At 44.3% G+C, this 14760-nt stretch overlaps 1 protein-coding gene across 4 annotated transcripts in view; it reads left to right on the forward strand.

The window, feature by feature from the left end:
• LOC147902501 (DNA-directed RNA polymerase IV subunit 1-like) overlaps window positions 1-14760 on the forward strand; it is a 179946-nt gene that overhangs the window by 74136 nt on the left and 91050 nt on the right. For all 4 annotated transcript variants that reach the window (XM_087373540.1, XM_087373542.1, XM_087373541.1 and 1 more), the window contains 7 exons: window positions 8006-8215; window positions 8365-8496; window positions 8611-10506; window positions 10710-10885; window positions 10980-11067; window positions 11364-11470; window positions 11607-11773. In XM_087373540.1, coding sequence (XP_087229666.1) covers window positions 8006-8215; window positions 8365-8496; window positions 8611-10506; window positions 10710-10885; window positions 10980-11067; window positions 11364-11470; window positions 11607-11773 — 2776 coding nt within the window. The remainder of the gene's footprint in view (window positions 1-8005; window positions 8216-8364; window positions 8497-8610; window positions 10507-10709; window positions 10886-10979; window positions 11068-11363; window positions 11471-11606; window positions 11774-14760) is intronic.

A 14760-nucleotide genomic window follows, 5' to 3' on the forward strand; every position in this document is an offset into this window, starting at 1 on the left:
CGTTCTGGACTCTGATGTGTCTCTGTATAGAAGACTATGTCGTGGCCTGTATAGGATTCCGAGAAGTTCCCTGGTTCTGACCATAAGGTACCATTACAGTTCCAAATGGTGCAGGACAGGGTCTCGGATATCTGTATGTGGGGGAGGGGGCAGGTGTCCTACGGGGGCCTGTAAGTTATGGTCCCTCTCGTACCACTGTCCACTTCCCCTCCTTTCGGGCCTGATTCCGCTGCTGTAGCAAAGAGCGCCTCTCCTCAACCTGTAGAGCTGTGAGGTCCTCATCCATAGAGATTGCTGGATAATCTCAAAGGACTGACCTGCGTCGTAGAGCTGAAAGTCGTGCCCGAGTGTCATGAAATCATATGATCAGGGGTTGCTCTCGGTTGGGATCTCTCCCCACCCGCCATGCCCTCTCTATCCAGTGCTCAGCCACACCCAGGGTAGCGGTCACGAACGCAGTCGCATCTACCATCGGTGTAGCCTTAGTGCGTGGGATCCTGCATACTCTAATGTTGAGAGCCTTATTGGCTCTCTGCTGCTGCTCTATGAGGGTAGCCAAAACGGCGACCCTTGCGGGTTCCCGTTTGGCCACGTCAACCCATCTGGAAGTCTCCTCAATAGCAAATTGCATGCTCGCAATCTGTGCCTTGACCACCGGGGTACTCCCTGGGGCAGTGTGTATGACTGTGACCTCCTGTCGGAGTTGCATGATATCCTGTCTGAGTCCCTGAATAAGACCCGCTTGCTCCCGAATGGCCCTAGCCTGCTCTTGTATGATGCGGCTCTGCTCCTGGTTGAAGCAGACTTGCTCCCGTGTGAAGTGAGCTAGCTCCATCTCACGCTCATGGAAACTATGTATCTCTGTGAGTAGGGTCTCATGGGCCTTTGGTGTATCAGTCCACCCATGTCCATGCTGAAACTGTGGTGACTGTGGCATGAAAGAGTGGGACTGAGTCCGAAAACTGGACGGTGGCTGAGTGAGGAATGGAGATGACAGTGGAATGGATGAGGCGGTCCCAACGGGGTGTTCCCAACGGGGTGTGGGAGGATGGGCTGACTGAGAGGGAGAGGGGAGAGTGAAGCGTAATGCGGCACAGTGTATGACACCTCCGAAGTAGGGGTCATAAGCTGTGCGAGAGCTGTAACAGGAGAAGAGGGAAAGGGAACAACAACCGGCGCCATGGGCATGAGTCTGTCACTGATCGTAGATGTAGATGGAGCTGAGACTGGAACTAGAGCTGGGCCTGAAGTGGGGACTGAAGTCGAAGTAGAGACAGAGATAGAGGGAGCTGAGGTTGGAGCTGAAAACGAAACTGACACTATAGCGGGAGTTGAGGTTGAGGTTGAGGTTGAGGTAGAGATAGAGGCTGAAGAAGTTGAGGTGGGTCCTACGTTTGCCTTGCTGTCTACCCCGAGTCCACTTCGGTTGTAACGTGTGTTCACATCCTCCAAATTCAGTTGTGTTTGCTTTTTTTTGTTGTTGTTATTTTCGTCTTTCCTGGCTTTGTCCCCCATTTCTGTTGGGGTGCGGGTGCAGATCTTAGTGTTAGTGTTCAGCCGGGAGCGGGAGCACCGGTCCCCCCCCATAATGGGAGGCACGTTCAGTGCGAGGTGGTGGAGAGAGAGGGCGGAAGCCTGAAGTGGAGAGGTAGCCAAGAGGTGGAGAAGGAGGAGAGGCTAAGATGGCGAGGATTTTTTTAAAAAAAAAAGTGGTTGTGTTTATTTTATTTTTTTTGGGAAGTTCAAAAAAAAAAAAGGGTGGCAAGGGGAGCAGAGAAAGGGGGGGGGGCGGTGGATGAGCGGAAAAGGAGGGAGGGAGGTGGCTGAGTGAGGGGGTAGTGGGGAGCGAGGGGTGGCTGAGGGGAGCAAGGGGCTGAGCGGGGGGTAGCAGGGAGCGAGGGGTGGTTGAGGGGAGTGAGGGGTTAGTGGGGAGCGAGGGGCTGAGAGCTGTGAGGGAGAGCTGAGCGGGAGAGCATGAGCGTAGAGGCAGCGAGGGAGCGTGAGCGTGAGGGAGGGGGCTGAGCGTGAGTGAGGGGTGAGGGGGCGGGGAGCGGGAGCGAGGGAGCGTGACCACTTGGTGCCTCATAATATATGCAAGCTAGCCCAAGCCTTTAGGATAGTAGCCACCATAAGAGGGGATGAGGGAGATTTGAGGCGAGCTGAAGTGAAAATCCATCTAGTATTGTAACTCCAGTCTCGTCCCGAAGTTGGTATACACGACAGCATGCTATGCATAAAGAAATCCTTCCATGGCTCTTGTACTGGCATAAGTCCTCTCACCACGATCTTGCAGAGAGCAGGGCCCTGCACTGTAAATACGAATCTATTATGTTAAGCCCACCTTCATGTGTGGGGAGGATCGATGTCTCCCAAGCCACCTTGGCTATGACATCTACTTTGCCATCAAGCCCGCTCCATAGAAAATTCCTTACAGGTCTCTTGAGCTGAGTCATACACTCACTAGAATGGCACCAGCAAGAACAAATAAACCAAGCAATGGCCAACAAAAACTAACACAACCGTGGATGCAAGATCAAGCTTGGATGAACTTTCAGGAGGACGTGATTATATTTGTGAATTCTAACATAGTTGAATTTACACATGAATACCTTGGACCTTGGTGGCATGGGAATTTCAGGAGTCTTGGTATGTGTGTCAGGCTCGGGGAATTAATTCCTTGGGATCCCAGGAAAATTGTGTACTTGTTAGTGTATTAATTGTTCCTTGGGGTAAGTGGGCACAAAAGAGTGGTAGAAATCCATTTACTATTTTGGGATTAAAATCTGCCAATTGTGTCCACAAGCTGATTTTCGCTGCCTTTAGGCTGAGTCTGGGTTGCTGAAGCCAGGCAACTGGGTTTTTGGCTGCAAGCAAGCTGATTCTGGGCAGTTCTGGCTAGGGCGATTTTGTTTCTGGAGATCTGCTGGCTGTTCTGGAGTATTATTTGCTGGGTGGATTGTCCAAGAGCTGATTCCAGTTGATTCCGGGACCAAAGGAGCATGGCGATTTGTCCTGGAGCTGATTCCTGCTGATTTCCGGGCTAGATGAGTAGGGAAATTTGATCCTTGGGCTGTACAGGTTGTTCCGGGGAGTGCCACGGCCTAGGCGACGTGATTCGTGGCTGTTTTGTGCTGTTTTGGGACTCCTACAAGCTAGACAAACTGTTTCTAGGGCCTTCCGGGCTGTGGTTTTGCTGGCTGAACTATCTGTCTCTGATTTCTAATAGAGGCCAAGCTGTGGATGCTGTGGTTGGTCTGTTGCTGGGCAATAAAAGGCTGGTCGTTGTGATTTTGGGCTGATTTCAGGTAAGAATAGGCTAGACGACCTTGTTTGTGGGGTTTTGCAGGATGGGGCTGCGAGCCAGTTGATTATCTCTTGCAATTGGTCAGCTATTGTGCCTTGCTGTGCTTTGCAATTCATAGGTTGTCAGTCGAGGGGCACCGTAACAGCCAGGGGCTGAGTGCTGACCTTGCGTGCCAAAGGATTGAGGCCGTAACAGCTTGGCGAGGCTGAGATTGTTGGACCTGTGAGAGCTGGAGGCAATTTGCCAAATGGGTTATGGCTTGGAATTGGATGCATGTGAAGCCGTGATTGGCTTGGATTGCTGTGAGTAGAGGTTATGCTGTAAACTGGATGCCTACAGGAAGGGTTTAGTCTGTGTTGTAATCTGTTTTCAGTTGAATAAATAATAAAGAAATACTGCAAGGGGCAGCAGCTCGTTGGGGGCCAATCGGTGTACTGTGTATTGAGCAGGAGCATTCTAGCTCCCTTGTGTTATTGTTTGCTGTGGATGGTTTGCTAGTGGAGTAATACTTGCTAAATTGTGAATTTACCGCTCTTATTTTTATTAAAGTCGGTTACATGAACTCTTTTGCAAAAGAGGAGTTTTCTCCTTCTTCTCTCCAACACTTGTGCAAACTATTGTGATGGGGAGATACGCATGTCGACCTAGCAAACACGGCGACTTCCAAAAAACCCCAATCTACCATGTCATAAGCTTTCTCCAAATCCAAGAGTAGAATGGCCAATCTCTGGCTAAGCCTCCCAAAATGAGGAAATATTATCAAAGATTCTCCTACCATGAATGAAGCCCATCTGAGTATCATGTATAAGATCTGGAAGCATGGGCTGATCGATTTTGCCAGGATTTTGTAGCAAGTGCCCAAAAAAGTAATCGGTCTCCAGTGAGACACTAAGTACTGCCTAATTTTGGAATAAGATGATGAGACCATCTGTAAGTGATTGTTTTGGCATCCCACTAGAGTCCCCAACGCCCTACAAGGCTGAGGTAATGTGATTTCCAATCATATGCCAAAAAGCAATGAAATTAGAGGGGCTAAGCCAATCTGAGCCCAGGCAGTGCGGTTGTGAACTTTATGTTGGTGAAAGGTGCATCTACTAAGGCCCGCATATCTGGTTTCACCAACATAGGAATACACTGCCATACAACATATCTGGCATCATCTTTGGCCTGTGTGTTTGGATCTGCTGTCAAAAGGGAGGACATAAGGATCAGTCTATAAAAACCCATCTGAGTCAATAAGTTGCCAAACACATTCCATACTATGTCTGGGGTAAGAGTAGAGAAGTGTGCTTATTGACTCTACCTCCCATCTGAGTCCAAAAAGACTCTCATGCATGAAAGGCATAAACTGCTCTCTGATCTAGCAGTATATGTTGATGAGCCCTTCCTTAAGCTTTGCTCTCAGAGTTTCTTTCATACTTAATAGAAGTGTTTTCTTTGAAAAAAAAGAATCCGTCCTGAATATAGACCTTCGTTGGTTCACTGCAATCCCTCCATGGATAGAAAGCCAAAAGAAAATAGGGAATTTTCTATTCGTAAGCGATTTTAAGAGTCTCTTTCAAATGGATTTATATGAAAATTCTCCGGATGAGGAGCTCGGGTTAACTTCCATACTCTAAGGCTGTGCCGAAAGTTCCTAGCATTATTGACCGTGTAACAGGAGAAGGAAAGGTGCCTTGCATTAATTCACTCCCACTCCCTAGGGTCCCACTGTAAACTCTTTATGAAGGTATCTCCATAGAGCCAAATCGTCCATGCACTGAAGGGAATGTGATCCCTGCTAGGGTCCTGAATCTGCTTCACATGACCCACAATCCTGATAGGCTGAAATGCAACATCCAGAAGGATATCATCTGTAGAGCTAGACAACGTGCTCCTGGAATAAACATGAAAGACCGTATGTGACCTGAAGTGAGATACCTAACCTTGTAAAGGTCCCAAGCCAAGTAGACCGAAGTGAGGCCTGCCACTTGCATCTGCATAAACACAATCCAATGTTATGGTGAGGTAGCCACATGCGCCTTTCCCTTCTTGAGAGAATCAGCATGCTTGTTCTGACACTCACCAATGTGATGTCCTGGAAGCTTGCAATAGTAACAAGTATCTCTAACAGATTTGACATCCTTTGTTTTCTCACTTTTCTTCCTACATGTTTTTGCATGTGCATACCACTTTGGTGGCTGATTTTGCTGATATCTTTGCTTAGAATGAAACTTATGTCCTCTGCCTTTCCTGTGGACAGTATAGGCTTGCTCCTGTTTGATGAGAGGAATGGGACACGCATTCCTTCTTTTGAAGGAGAAAGCCTATAACCTCCTCGTGTGAGCAAGGAGACACACACAAAGTGACATTCGATGAAGCTACACACTTAGAAGCATGGAGCTAAATTGTTTAACAATATTGAAATCAAATTTCTCTTTGGAATAGGCTCATACATTGCCATGATCTGCTAGCCTTGTGATGTGCTCTGACACTGATTAATTATCCTGCATATTCAGCTCCTTGAGCTGATTTGTCACAGCGATTAATCTGGCCTCATTCTGCAGGTTGACATGCATGCCAAATAATCCCATGCATCTTGGACCAAATTGCATGACTTGATGTTTCGACAATATCCCTCTTGACTAATAATGCAATAATGGAAAGCACCAATCCATTTTTCTTATCGAATTTCTGTTGATCCTGCATGCCAAAAGAGGTTTTGAGAGTCTTGGACTCGCAATTTGTGCACTAAGAGGATGCTGTTCATCCGTGTTCACCAATTCTCGGAGGCCTTTTCCAACCAATATATTTCTGATGATGAATGACCATAGAGAAGAAGTGGTTCCCTCGGACAAAGAAGTGAATGATTCCATTGAGCAACATATTATTGTTCCGAGTCGGTACTACAATTGTTTGGAAACATGCATGCAAACTCTGACTAAGATATGGATGCAACAGCAAATGGCCAAGTTGATGGGGCTTCTAATGCCAGGCTTTTTTCTGTAGTGCACTTGCCAACTACCCAAAATGCAAGTACGAATAGTGCACAACAGGTCTACAAAGAGAAACTACTTGTTTTGATTGGCGATGGATGCCAAAATCACCCCTAGAAACGGAGCTCTGATGCTTTTGCGCAGTTGATAGTAGATTTACACAGGTGCCAACTGAGCACTTTTGTAATGATTTTTCACAAGGCTAATGACCTCGAATATTGACACTCACTGATTGAGTGTTCCGTCCTTTGATCATAGTCGTTAATTTTATCAAGCTAGCAGAGGAAGGTCTGTGAAGTTTGCTTCAAAATTTGCCTTAGAATGACTCTCAGAGTCAAGATGCTGTTGGACACTTGGGAAAAATTACTGAGTATGGATTTCCAACTAACTAAACCAACTAGGTTGTAGTCTACTTTAGTTAGGATAACTAACCCACAACTAGATTAGTCAACTAACTTTGGTTAGGTTAGTTTAACCGATCCCAATTAGGTTAGTTCAGTTGTCGTACCACATTGCCTGCCATGTGTCTATACCACATCAACCCTGCCATGTCTCTATGGCACCTCACCCTTGCCACGTGTTGTCATGTCACCCTACGATGTGTCTGAGAGTATGAGGTCTGATTACGGAGCTCAAGATGGCGATATCTAGAAGCTTAGGGGAAATGAGCTATTGAGCTCAGGACTGCGGTAGTGGTTTGGTTCGTCGAGAACAAGAAGACAGTTCTAGGCATCACTTGCTCGCTCATTTTGCTTGTCGACCGTGTTGCCTTTCTCTGTATGCGATATGATAAATGGTTTCGGGCTGGAGAAGCGCAGACTGGCTTGTGGACAGGGCTTGCAGATAGATTTCGGGCTGTAGACGGATTTTGAGCTGCTGAAATCTTGGAAGCGATAGGAGCTGCAGATGGTTTCGGGAAAGAGAAGCACTGCAATGACTACTAGAAGCTTGGAAGTGACAGGAGCTGCAGAAGGCTTTTGGCTGGAGAAGTGCTGCAACGACTACTAGAAGCTTGGAAGCGACAGCTGCAGAAGGCTTGGGCCGGAGAAGTGCTGCATCCACTGTTGGAAGCTTCAAACTGACAGGAGCTGTAGCTGGCTGGAGAATTGAGCAGTCGGTCTGGCAAGACTTCGAGTTAATGAGAGCTGTGCTCTGAAACTCCCTCGTTGCTTCGGGTACCCACCACATAGGCTGTGCCTCTTCCCCACAATGGCAATACACTCCACCTCCATAGAGCAACCAATTCTCTGATACCAAATGTAGGTGCAGGAGTTAGACGTGAGTGTAACAGTAAGTAGGAGAGCAATAGAACTCAATTGTACTCAGTCAGAAATGAATGTACCCATGCAATAGTACATAGAAAAATAATGAAAACAATTGTATGTCTTACATATCGATGTCATTATAAAATATCAAACAGTAAGCTGCTTGCTTATTGCGAATGAGCTGATTCATAGATCAATATCAGAGTTTAAACATGTTCGACTCATGGGATCCTTCAGCAATTATATCTAAAAGCAGCCAATATCATTGTATTGATCTGTTGCAGTGTCAATATTCAATGTTATAAATGTATCAAGTCTTCTTCGTCAGCATCCTGAATCAGATGGTTTCTTCATTCAATAGTTGTATTAAATTTGGATTCCATCGTTGGTAATTGGTTTGATGTGAATCACATCTTTTCATCGTTGCTTACCTACCAATCACATGTCAATTGGCTGTTCAGGCCCTGAAAATTCTCAAACAAATACCTGACAAGGTGGCTGTCCAGACCCTGAGAAGTCTCAAAAAAAACCTGGACAAGGTGGCACAAGTGTTGCAAATGGGAAAAACAATTGTACGGCCAGAAGCGTTAGTCCTTGAGCGCCTGCTGATCCCACCAAATTGCAATCGTATTCCTGAGCAGCCAGGAATGGACACCATGCGACTTGGAGCAGTAAGAACAAATGCATGCTCTTACAACAATCATTTTTCTTCTTAAACAGTAGATACTAACTCTGCACATTGGAGTGTGGACATTCAAATTCTCATTAAGTGCTATGGACTGCTCTCTTTGCTAAATTCCACTTGCTAATGGTTTCCTAGGATAAAGTTACCCAAATGCTGAGAAAAATTTTAAGAAATATTGAGAACGTGAAGCACATTCCCAAGAATATTCAAATTGACGAAATGCAGGCCTTAGTTGCAGATTATTTTCGCATTAAAGGTGCTCCAAAGGTAAATTCTGAATTTCCCTTGTTAGACTTGAAAAGACATTGTATCCATGTTAGCACTGTAAGGCAGCATTTTGTTCTCATATCTAATTAAAGAACTTTTCCTTTTCATATGCAGGTTCGTGGAAATGAAGAACCAAAGATTGACTATGTTGGTCGTTCAAAAAATGATCTTGGAAAAAACTGGCCTAATAAAATACAGAATCAAACTATTGCAAAGGTTTCAAGCTTTTCAAGCAGAGCTGTGCTTACAGGAGATTCCTTTCTATGCATGAATGAGATAGGCATTCCTTTTGAGATAGCTAAGGGGATAACAGTGTGGGAAACTGTTACAAAGTTCAATCTACAGAAAATGCAAGAAATTGTGGGTAATGGACTCAAATCTTTCAGGAAAACTGGTGCCTTGCAAGTCATTAGGGGAGGGGTGAAGTTCGATTTAACACATAAACATGGGTTTACAGTTGAGATCGGTGATGTTATAGGACGCCATCTTGAGGATGAAGACTATGTATTCTGTAATCGCCCACCATCTGTGCATAAGCACTCTATCATGGGGTTGAAGGTCAGATGCCTGGAAATTTCAACTTTTGCAATTAATCCCCTTATATGTCCCCCCCTTGGTGCAGATTTCGATGGGGATTGCCTTGCAGTATTTATTCCCCAATCCTTAGAATGCAGAGCTGAGAATTCAGAGCTACTTTTGATGGAAAAGCAAATGCTTTTGTCTCATGGAGACCAATGTACATTTATGCTGACTCAGGATGCTTTACTGGCAGCACACAAGCTTACAAGCTGTCCTATTTTTGTTAACAAAGAGACAATGCAGCAAAGCAATATATGGTCTGACTGTACCTTGCCACAGCCAGCTATACAAAAGTCCCCCAAAGGATGCTTTTGGACAGGCAATCAACTTTTTCAACTTTCACTACCAGATGGCATTGATTATGTTGACTGTGGTGCTCACATTCGTGGCAGTGAAGTCTTGGAAACAAATGGGCAAGCTGAGTGGCTCAAAAGCACAACAAACGGTCTTGTTCATACCATAGTCCGACAACATGGAAATGATGTGGCCTTGCGGTTTCTGGACTCTTCCCAAAAATTGCTTGTTGGATGGTTGTCAAATGTGGGATTTAGTGTAGGAGTTCATGATGTATACGCCACAAATAATGAACATTCTAGGTTGAACTTGCACAAGGAGCTGAGAGGAACTATGGATACTGCAAGATTAAGAGTTCTTAAGAAATTGTTTCTATTGAATGTATCATTAAGGCAGAGCACATTGGATGACGTGCACACATTTGATCATGGAAGTAGTCAGTCTGAAGTTTCTTTAAAGTGTTCAAGAGTCCATTTCAAAGCGTTAGAAATGCTTGAAGGTGAATACTTGCAGGATATGCTTTCAACTGTTGAAACGATTACATTGAACAATGTTTGCAAGGACAATTCACTTTTGGCGATGGTCAGGGCAGGCAGCAAGGGATCTGTCCACAAATTTGTGCAACAATTTGGATGTCTGGGGCTGCAGTTTCACGAAGGAAAGGATTTGCATAATGAGGAAGGTGCTTGGGAGGAGAGGGGATTGATAAAAAGCTCTTTTGTTGAAGGGCTTAACCCTCGAGAATTTTTTATGCATACAGTTAGCTCTCGAGAGGGGCTGATACGTCAAGCGTTGGAAGTCAGTGAACCTGGTGTACTATTCAAACACCTGATGCTTTTCATGCGGGATGTTTACATTGCTTATGATGGCACAGTAAGGAGTAGGCATGGGCAGCACATGCTACAGTTTCAATACGGTGGAGCTAAAGCATGCAATGAACCTTTTTGTACAAATGGAGCAACTACAGATAGAAAAGATGAAGAGAATGCAAATCTGAGATGGGCTGATGCTGTTCTAGCAGGGGAGCCGGTGGGCATTCTGGCTGCAACAGCTATTGTGCAGCCAGCTTATCAAATGCTTTTGGAATCACCCCATCAGGGTTCCAGTAGTGCTACCTGTCCATTAAAATATTTACAGGTAACCCTCTATTTAGACACTGTTTTCATTTAGTGTCACATAGTTAACTGTAATTTACTTTACCTGTGGATAGCTTCTGGTTGTACTCTACCAATACATATCATGTAGGTGTAAATGCTAATACTGTGAAGATCCCTTGTACGTATATTATGGGTGAAAATCGCTCATTGCAGTGACAAAGTAAAGCTGTTGATACTGTGTAGGAAACTTTGTACTCAGGAACAAAGTCATCTTTGAAGTATGGTGATCAAAGGGTTCATCTATATATCTCCAAAGGTGACGATATTAAATATCATTGGAGGGAACGTGCTGCACTCAAGATTCAACACTTATTAAAAAATGTAACATTGGAGATGCTTTCATCAGCTACATTGATAGAGTACGTGTCTTCATTCAGTGCAAGCTCAATTGGAATGGCAGAATTACTTACACATTTGTATCACAAATGAGTTGTCATCTTCATCCATTTACAGGTACAGGACAGATTTGGGTAATGAAGGTTGGCAAGGGAACTGCTCAGCAAAGAGGTTACCATGGATCGGTCATATATCACTGAACAAGGCAAGACTGGATGGATTGAATAAAACTACAATTAGTGAAGTGGATGTAAAATCTTGCTTGAACCATATGATATATGTTATTCAGGTTGATTGAATCACAAAAGATTAGCTGCTGTGAACCTTAGGATATCCCAGTCATAAATGTAAAAATATAGGCTTGTAATATTCTCTTGAATAGTACAGAAGTACCAAAGTAGCAGGAACTGTTTAACTGCCATTAATTACTCCGAAGCTTTCTCAGTACCCTTTAATTGCTGCAAGTTTCGTCAATTATTTTACAATAATAGCTATTTTCAGGTTGCAATGGACATATGCAAGGTGACAGCAGAAGAAATAGTTGAAAATTTGAGGATCATGAAAGGTGACGAGCTTCACCAATTTGGATGTCTGTTATTCACATGGAGGTAAGATTTAGGATGAGAAAATGCTTTCTTATTAGTCATGAAATAATTTGTTCATATACCATGCTTCAGTGCTTTGCGCTAGCATGATGATTGGCTTGTATAATCTGTAATGAGAATTCGTTTTTCTGTTTTCTAGTGAAAGGTGTGACTGGTGCTGTCCAGCGGCAACCTCTTTAGTCTCCAGTCCTTGTATTCATTTCTGTGTGAGTTTTGCTCAGGGTGCACAACTTGACATCTTTGAAGATTCTCCATCAAGAATCAGAGACAAGGTTCTTCCTTATCTTTTAAAAAGAAGCATCATGGGTAAGTCTACTATGGACTGTATCAACAAGGAGAAGATACAGTTCTATTTGCAGATATAATTTTTTGAGTTTAGTGTCAGGGAGAATAATATTCATGCTCAAACTAATTACTTGAGTGAACCATGTACATTTAGGAACATAAAACCATCCATAATCAGCATGTGGGATGAAATGACAATAGAATTCAAGGGTGTAGAGAGAAAAAGGAAAGAGTGTCTATTGTCACCTGCAAAAGGCAAGGCGGCCTATGAGACCAAGTCAGATTACATCGTATGAGAAAAAGGCTTGATGAAGGATCTAGAGTTGCCTCGTAAGAGTCTAGCGCCAAAACTGAAACTGAAAGCAAAAACACAAACTAGAGAGAGGAAAACACTCCATGTGTAAGGAGTTATTTCTGTCCTGTGTCATCCATGAGTAGTCTCTGCTCTGCGTGACCACCTCCAGGAGTCCTGCTTTCTCTGGAACATGTCTGCAAATCTGCCAGTGTCATCCCTGACTTCTCTGTGGGGTACACCCTTTGATGCCATAACGCACTCGCTGTTGTAATGCAGCAATAAGGGTGCCTCGGATGGGATCAGCAGGGCCTGCATCCAATAACCTATCCACCTGGGGTCTCTGGAGGATAGGCTCTGGGTCCCAGCTTGATGATGTGCTCTCTCTGTTAGCTCTTTCCCATGAAGAAGTTTGTGATATTCTGCTCTCGGGGACTGTCCTCAAGAGTCTAGATCAAAGTTTACTGATTTTAAGTTTTGTCAATGACCCAACTCATGTCCAGGTATCAAGGAGTAACAACCAATGGAATCTTCCCGAAAGCTCGCATTATTCCCAAAACACAACAATACATGATTGAATGATGCCTCTCCTTAGTTTGGTACATAGAAGTATTGTAAGATACTCACACTTTCTTTTGGCGGGTTTAAAAAAGGCTTCTATTTGGTATAACCAGAAAATGCAATAAGACTAGAGAAGCTCTTGTGAAAATCCCACATGAAGGATTAGAAAAATCAGCCAAAAAAGTGAGGTTGGCATAGTAAATGGCGAGTCTGAAAATGCCTTAAAGGGCATATGGGAGCGTGTAAGAAACACAGTCTCAGGTCCCACTCCCTTGTAAAAGATGCTCTCATAGCCTGAGTGATGCATGAAGAGCCATGAATCTTGCCCGAGGTGGCCATAAGAGTATGGTTAGTGTAATGCTAGATGATGCAAAGGGACTAAGACAACGACTTTGTTACATTCGGATTGCCAAATCTTCTACATAGTGAGGCTGGTAATACTCTAGTGTCGAGTCTATCAAGGAGAAGTGGGGTCTAAAAGTGGAAGTGGTACCAAGTCTAGGCAAATGACTTGGGGGTTCCTCCTCGAATGAAGAGTGCATTCTCCAAGTGTGCCAAAAAACTTCTGCAGTCCTGATCGTGAGAGCTAGGCAATGGATTCCCTTGTTATGAAAAAGATACCTCTCTTCATCTTCCCAAGCAAAGTGTGCAAACGCCATGCTAGATCCTTTGGTCATGCCTTCATCTCCATAAGCAATGCTGAGTGGAGTCTGTCATTGCAAGGCATCGTGGGCATTGGGTATTTGCACCCAGAGACTTTCTTAAAAGGTGCCACTGTGCTAGGAAAGCAAAAAAAATGTAGAAATGTATTCCTTCCCATGGGATCTCAAAGAGGTCTCCATAAATGATTATGCAAGGGAGGTGTGATGTCGAAACACTTATAATGTTCTCTCCAAGGAGGTGACCATTGTAAAGTCTTGATCATCTCCGAGTATGTGACCACTGTGAATTCGTGATCCATGACTATCCAACTTCCCTAATTGTGTAGTTGAAGAAAACCTCAACTGGGACTTTGCAGCAGCAATCCATCTCCAATCTTTTTGATCCCTTAGTAAATGTTGAAGGGATTAGCCACCAAAACACTAAAGGTGCCATGAGCTATCAATGACTAAAATAGGACTAAGAGACATATACCAATGGCCCTTGCTAAGCAAACAACCTTCATGGTGTGAAGAAGTGGACTCGCTTGATGGACTTCTAGAATCCATCTCTTCTACCCCCTTGAATAAGAACCTATGGGATGGTTCGTAGAGACATGAAGCCTCTATAGTCCAATGCTGTATAAATTCCGTAAACCAAAGTGTTCCGTTCAAAAAGAACCCAGGTTCATACTTTCTCAAAGTCAAGTGCAAGGATGGCCAAGGGCTCATGACTCTCTTTGGTCCATTCAAGTGCTTGCTAAAATGAGAAGATATTATGAAAGATGCTCCTACCCTATACAAATGTTGGCTGAGTATCATGTATAAGGTCAAGGAGAATTGCCTTAGCGAGAATTTATATACGGTGCCTAGGAGAAATAGACTTTCATAAGCAAAATGTGTCATCCCCTTTGGGGATGATATGAATGAGGTCTCCCTAGGAGAAGGGTGTTGTTGGAGCTCACATGATATCAACTGAATCTGGATAGTCAATACACACTTGAGGTGGAAAACAACCAAGGTTGAGGCTGAAAGTGCTACCCCAACCTTGTAAGAGTCTCAGAGAATAAAGGAGAATCCTTCCATTCCTTGAAGAAAGAAGCCCTCCTAGCTGAGGCTGCACAGGAGTCTCGCTGCATGCTCGTCCATACGGCCATCAAAGTATGTATGGTGTCTGTCCAGATACTAGCCAATGTGTGCGGCAAGATGCACATGAGGATACCCTTGTCTTTGATGTTCAGTCGGGAGGCAGACTTATCAGATCTTCTAATGATATTCTTTTGGAGGTTGCATTTCAGCTTGTCAGGATTGCAGGATTCATGGAGTGGGGCAGGGATTCACAGTGGTATCTTGACCCTATTCCTATTCTCCTTGCGCTAGGGTCTTGGAGACTCTGGCTATATGGTGGTTCCCCTATTAGGTTCTCGTAGTGGGACCTATGGAAGTGGGAATGGATTGATGAGGGGCACCGAGAGGAGCTTTTCCTTCTTTCGCTACACAATTAGAAACGACCGGAG

This window comes from Dipteris shenzhenensis, chromosome 4 (assembly GCF_047967505.1).
Source record: "Dipteris shenzhenensis isolate YYH24624 ecotype China chromosome 4, Dip_SZ_1.0, whole genome shotgun sequence".
NCBI classification, from domain to species: Eukaryota; Viridiplantae; Streptophyta; class Polypodiopsida; order Gleicheniales; family Dipteridaceae; genus Dipteris; species Dipteris shenzhenensis.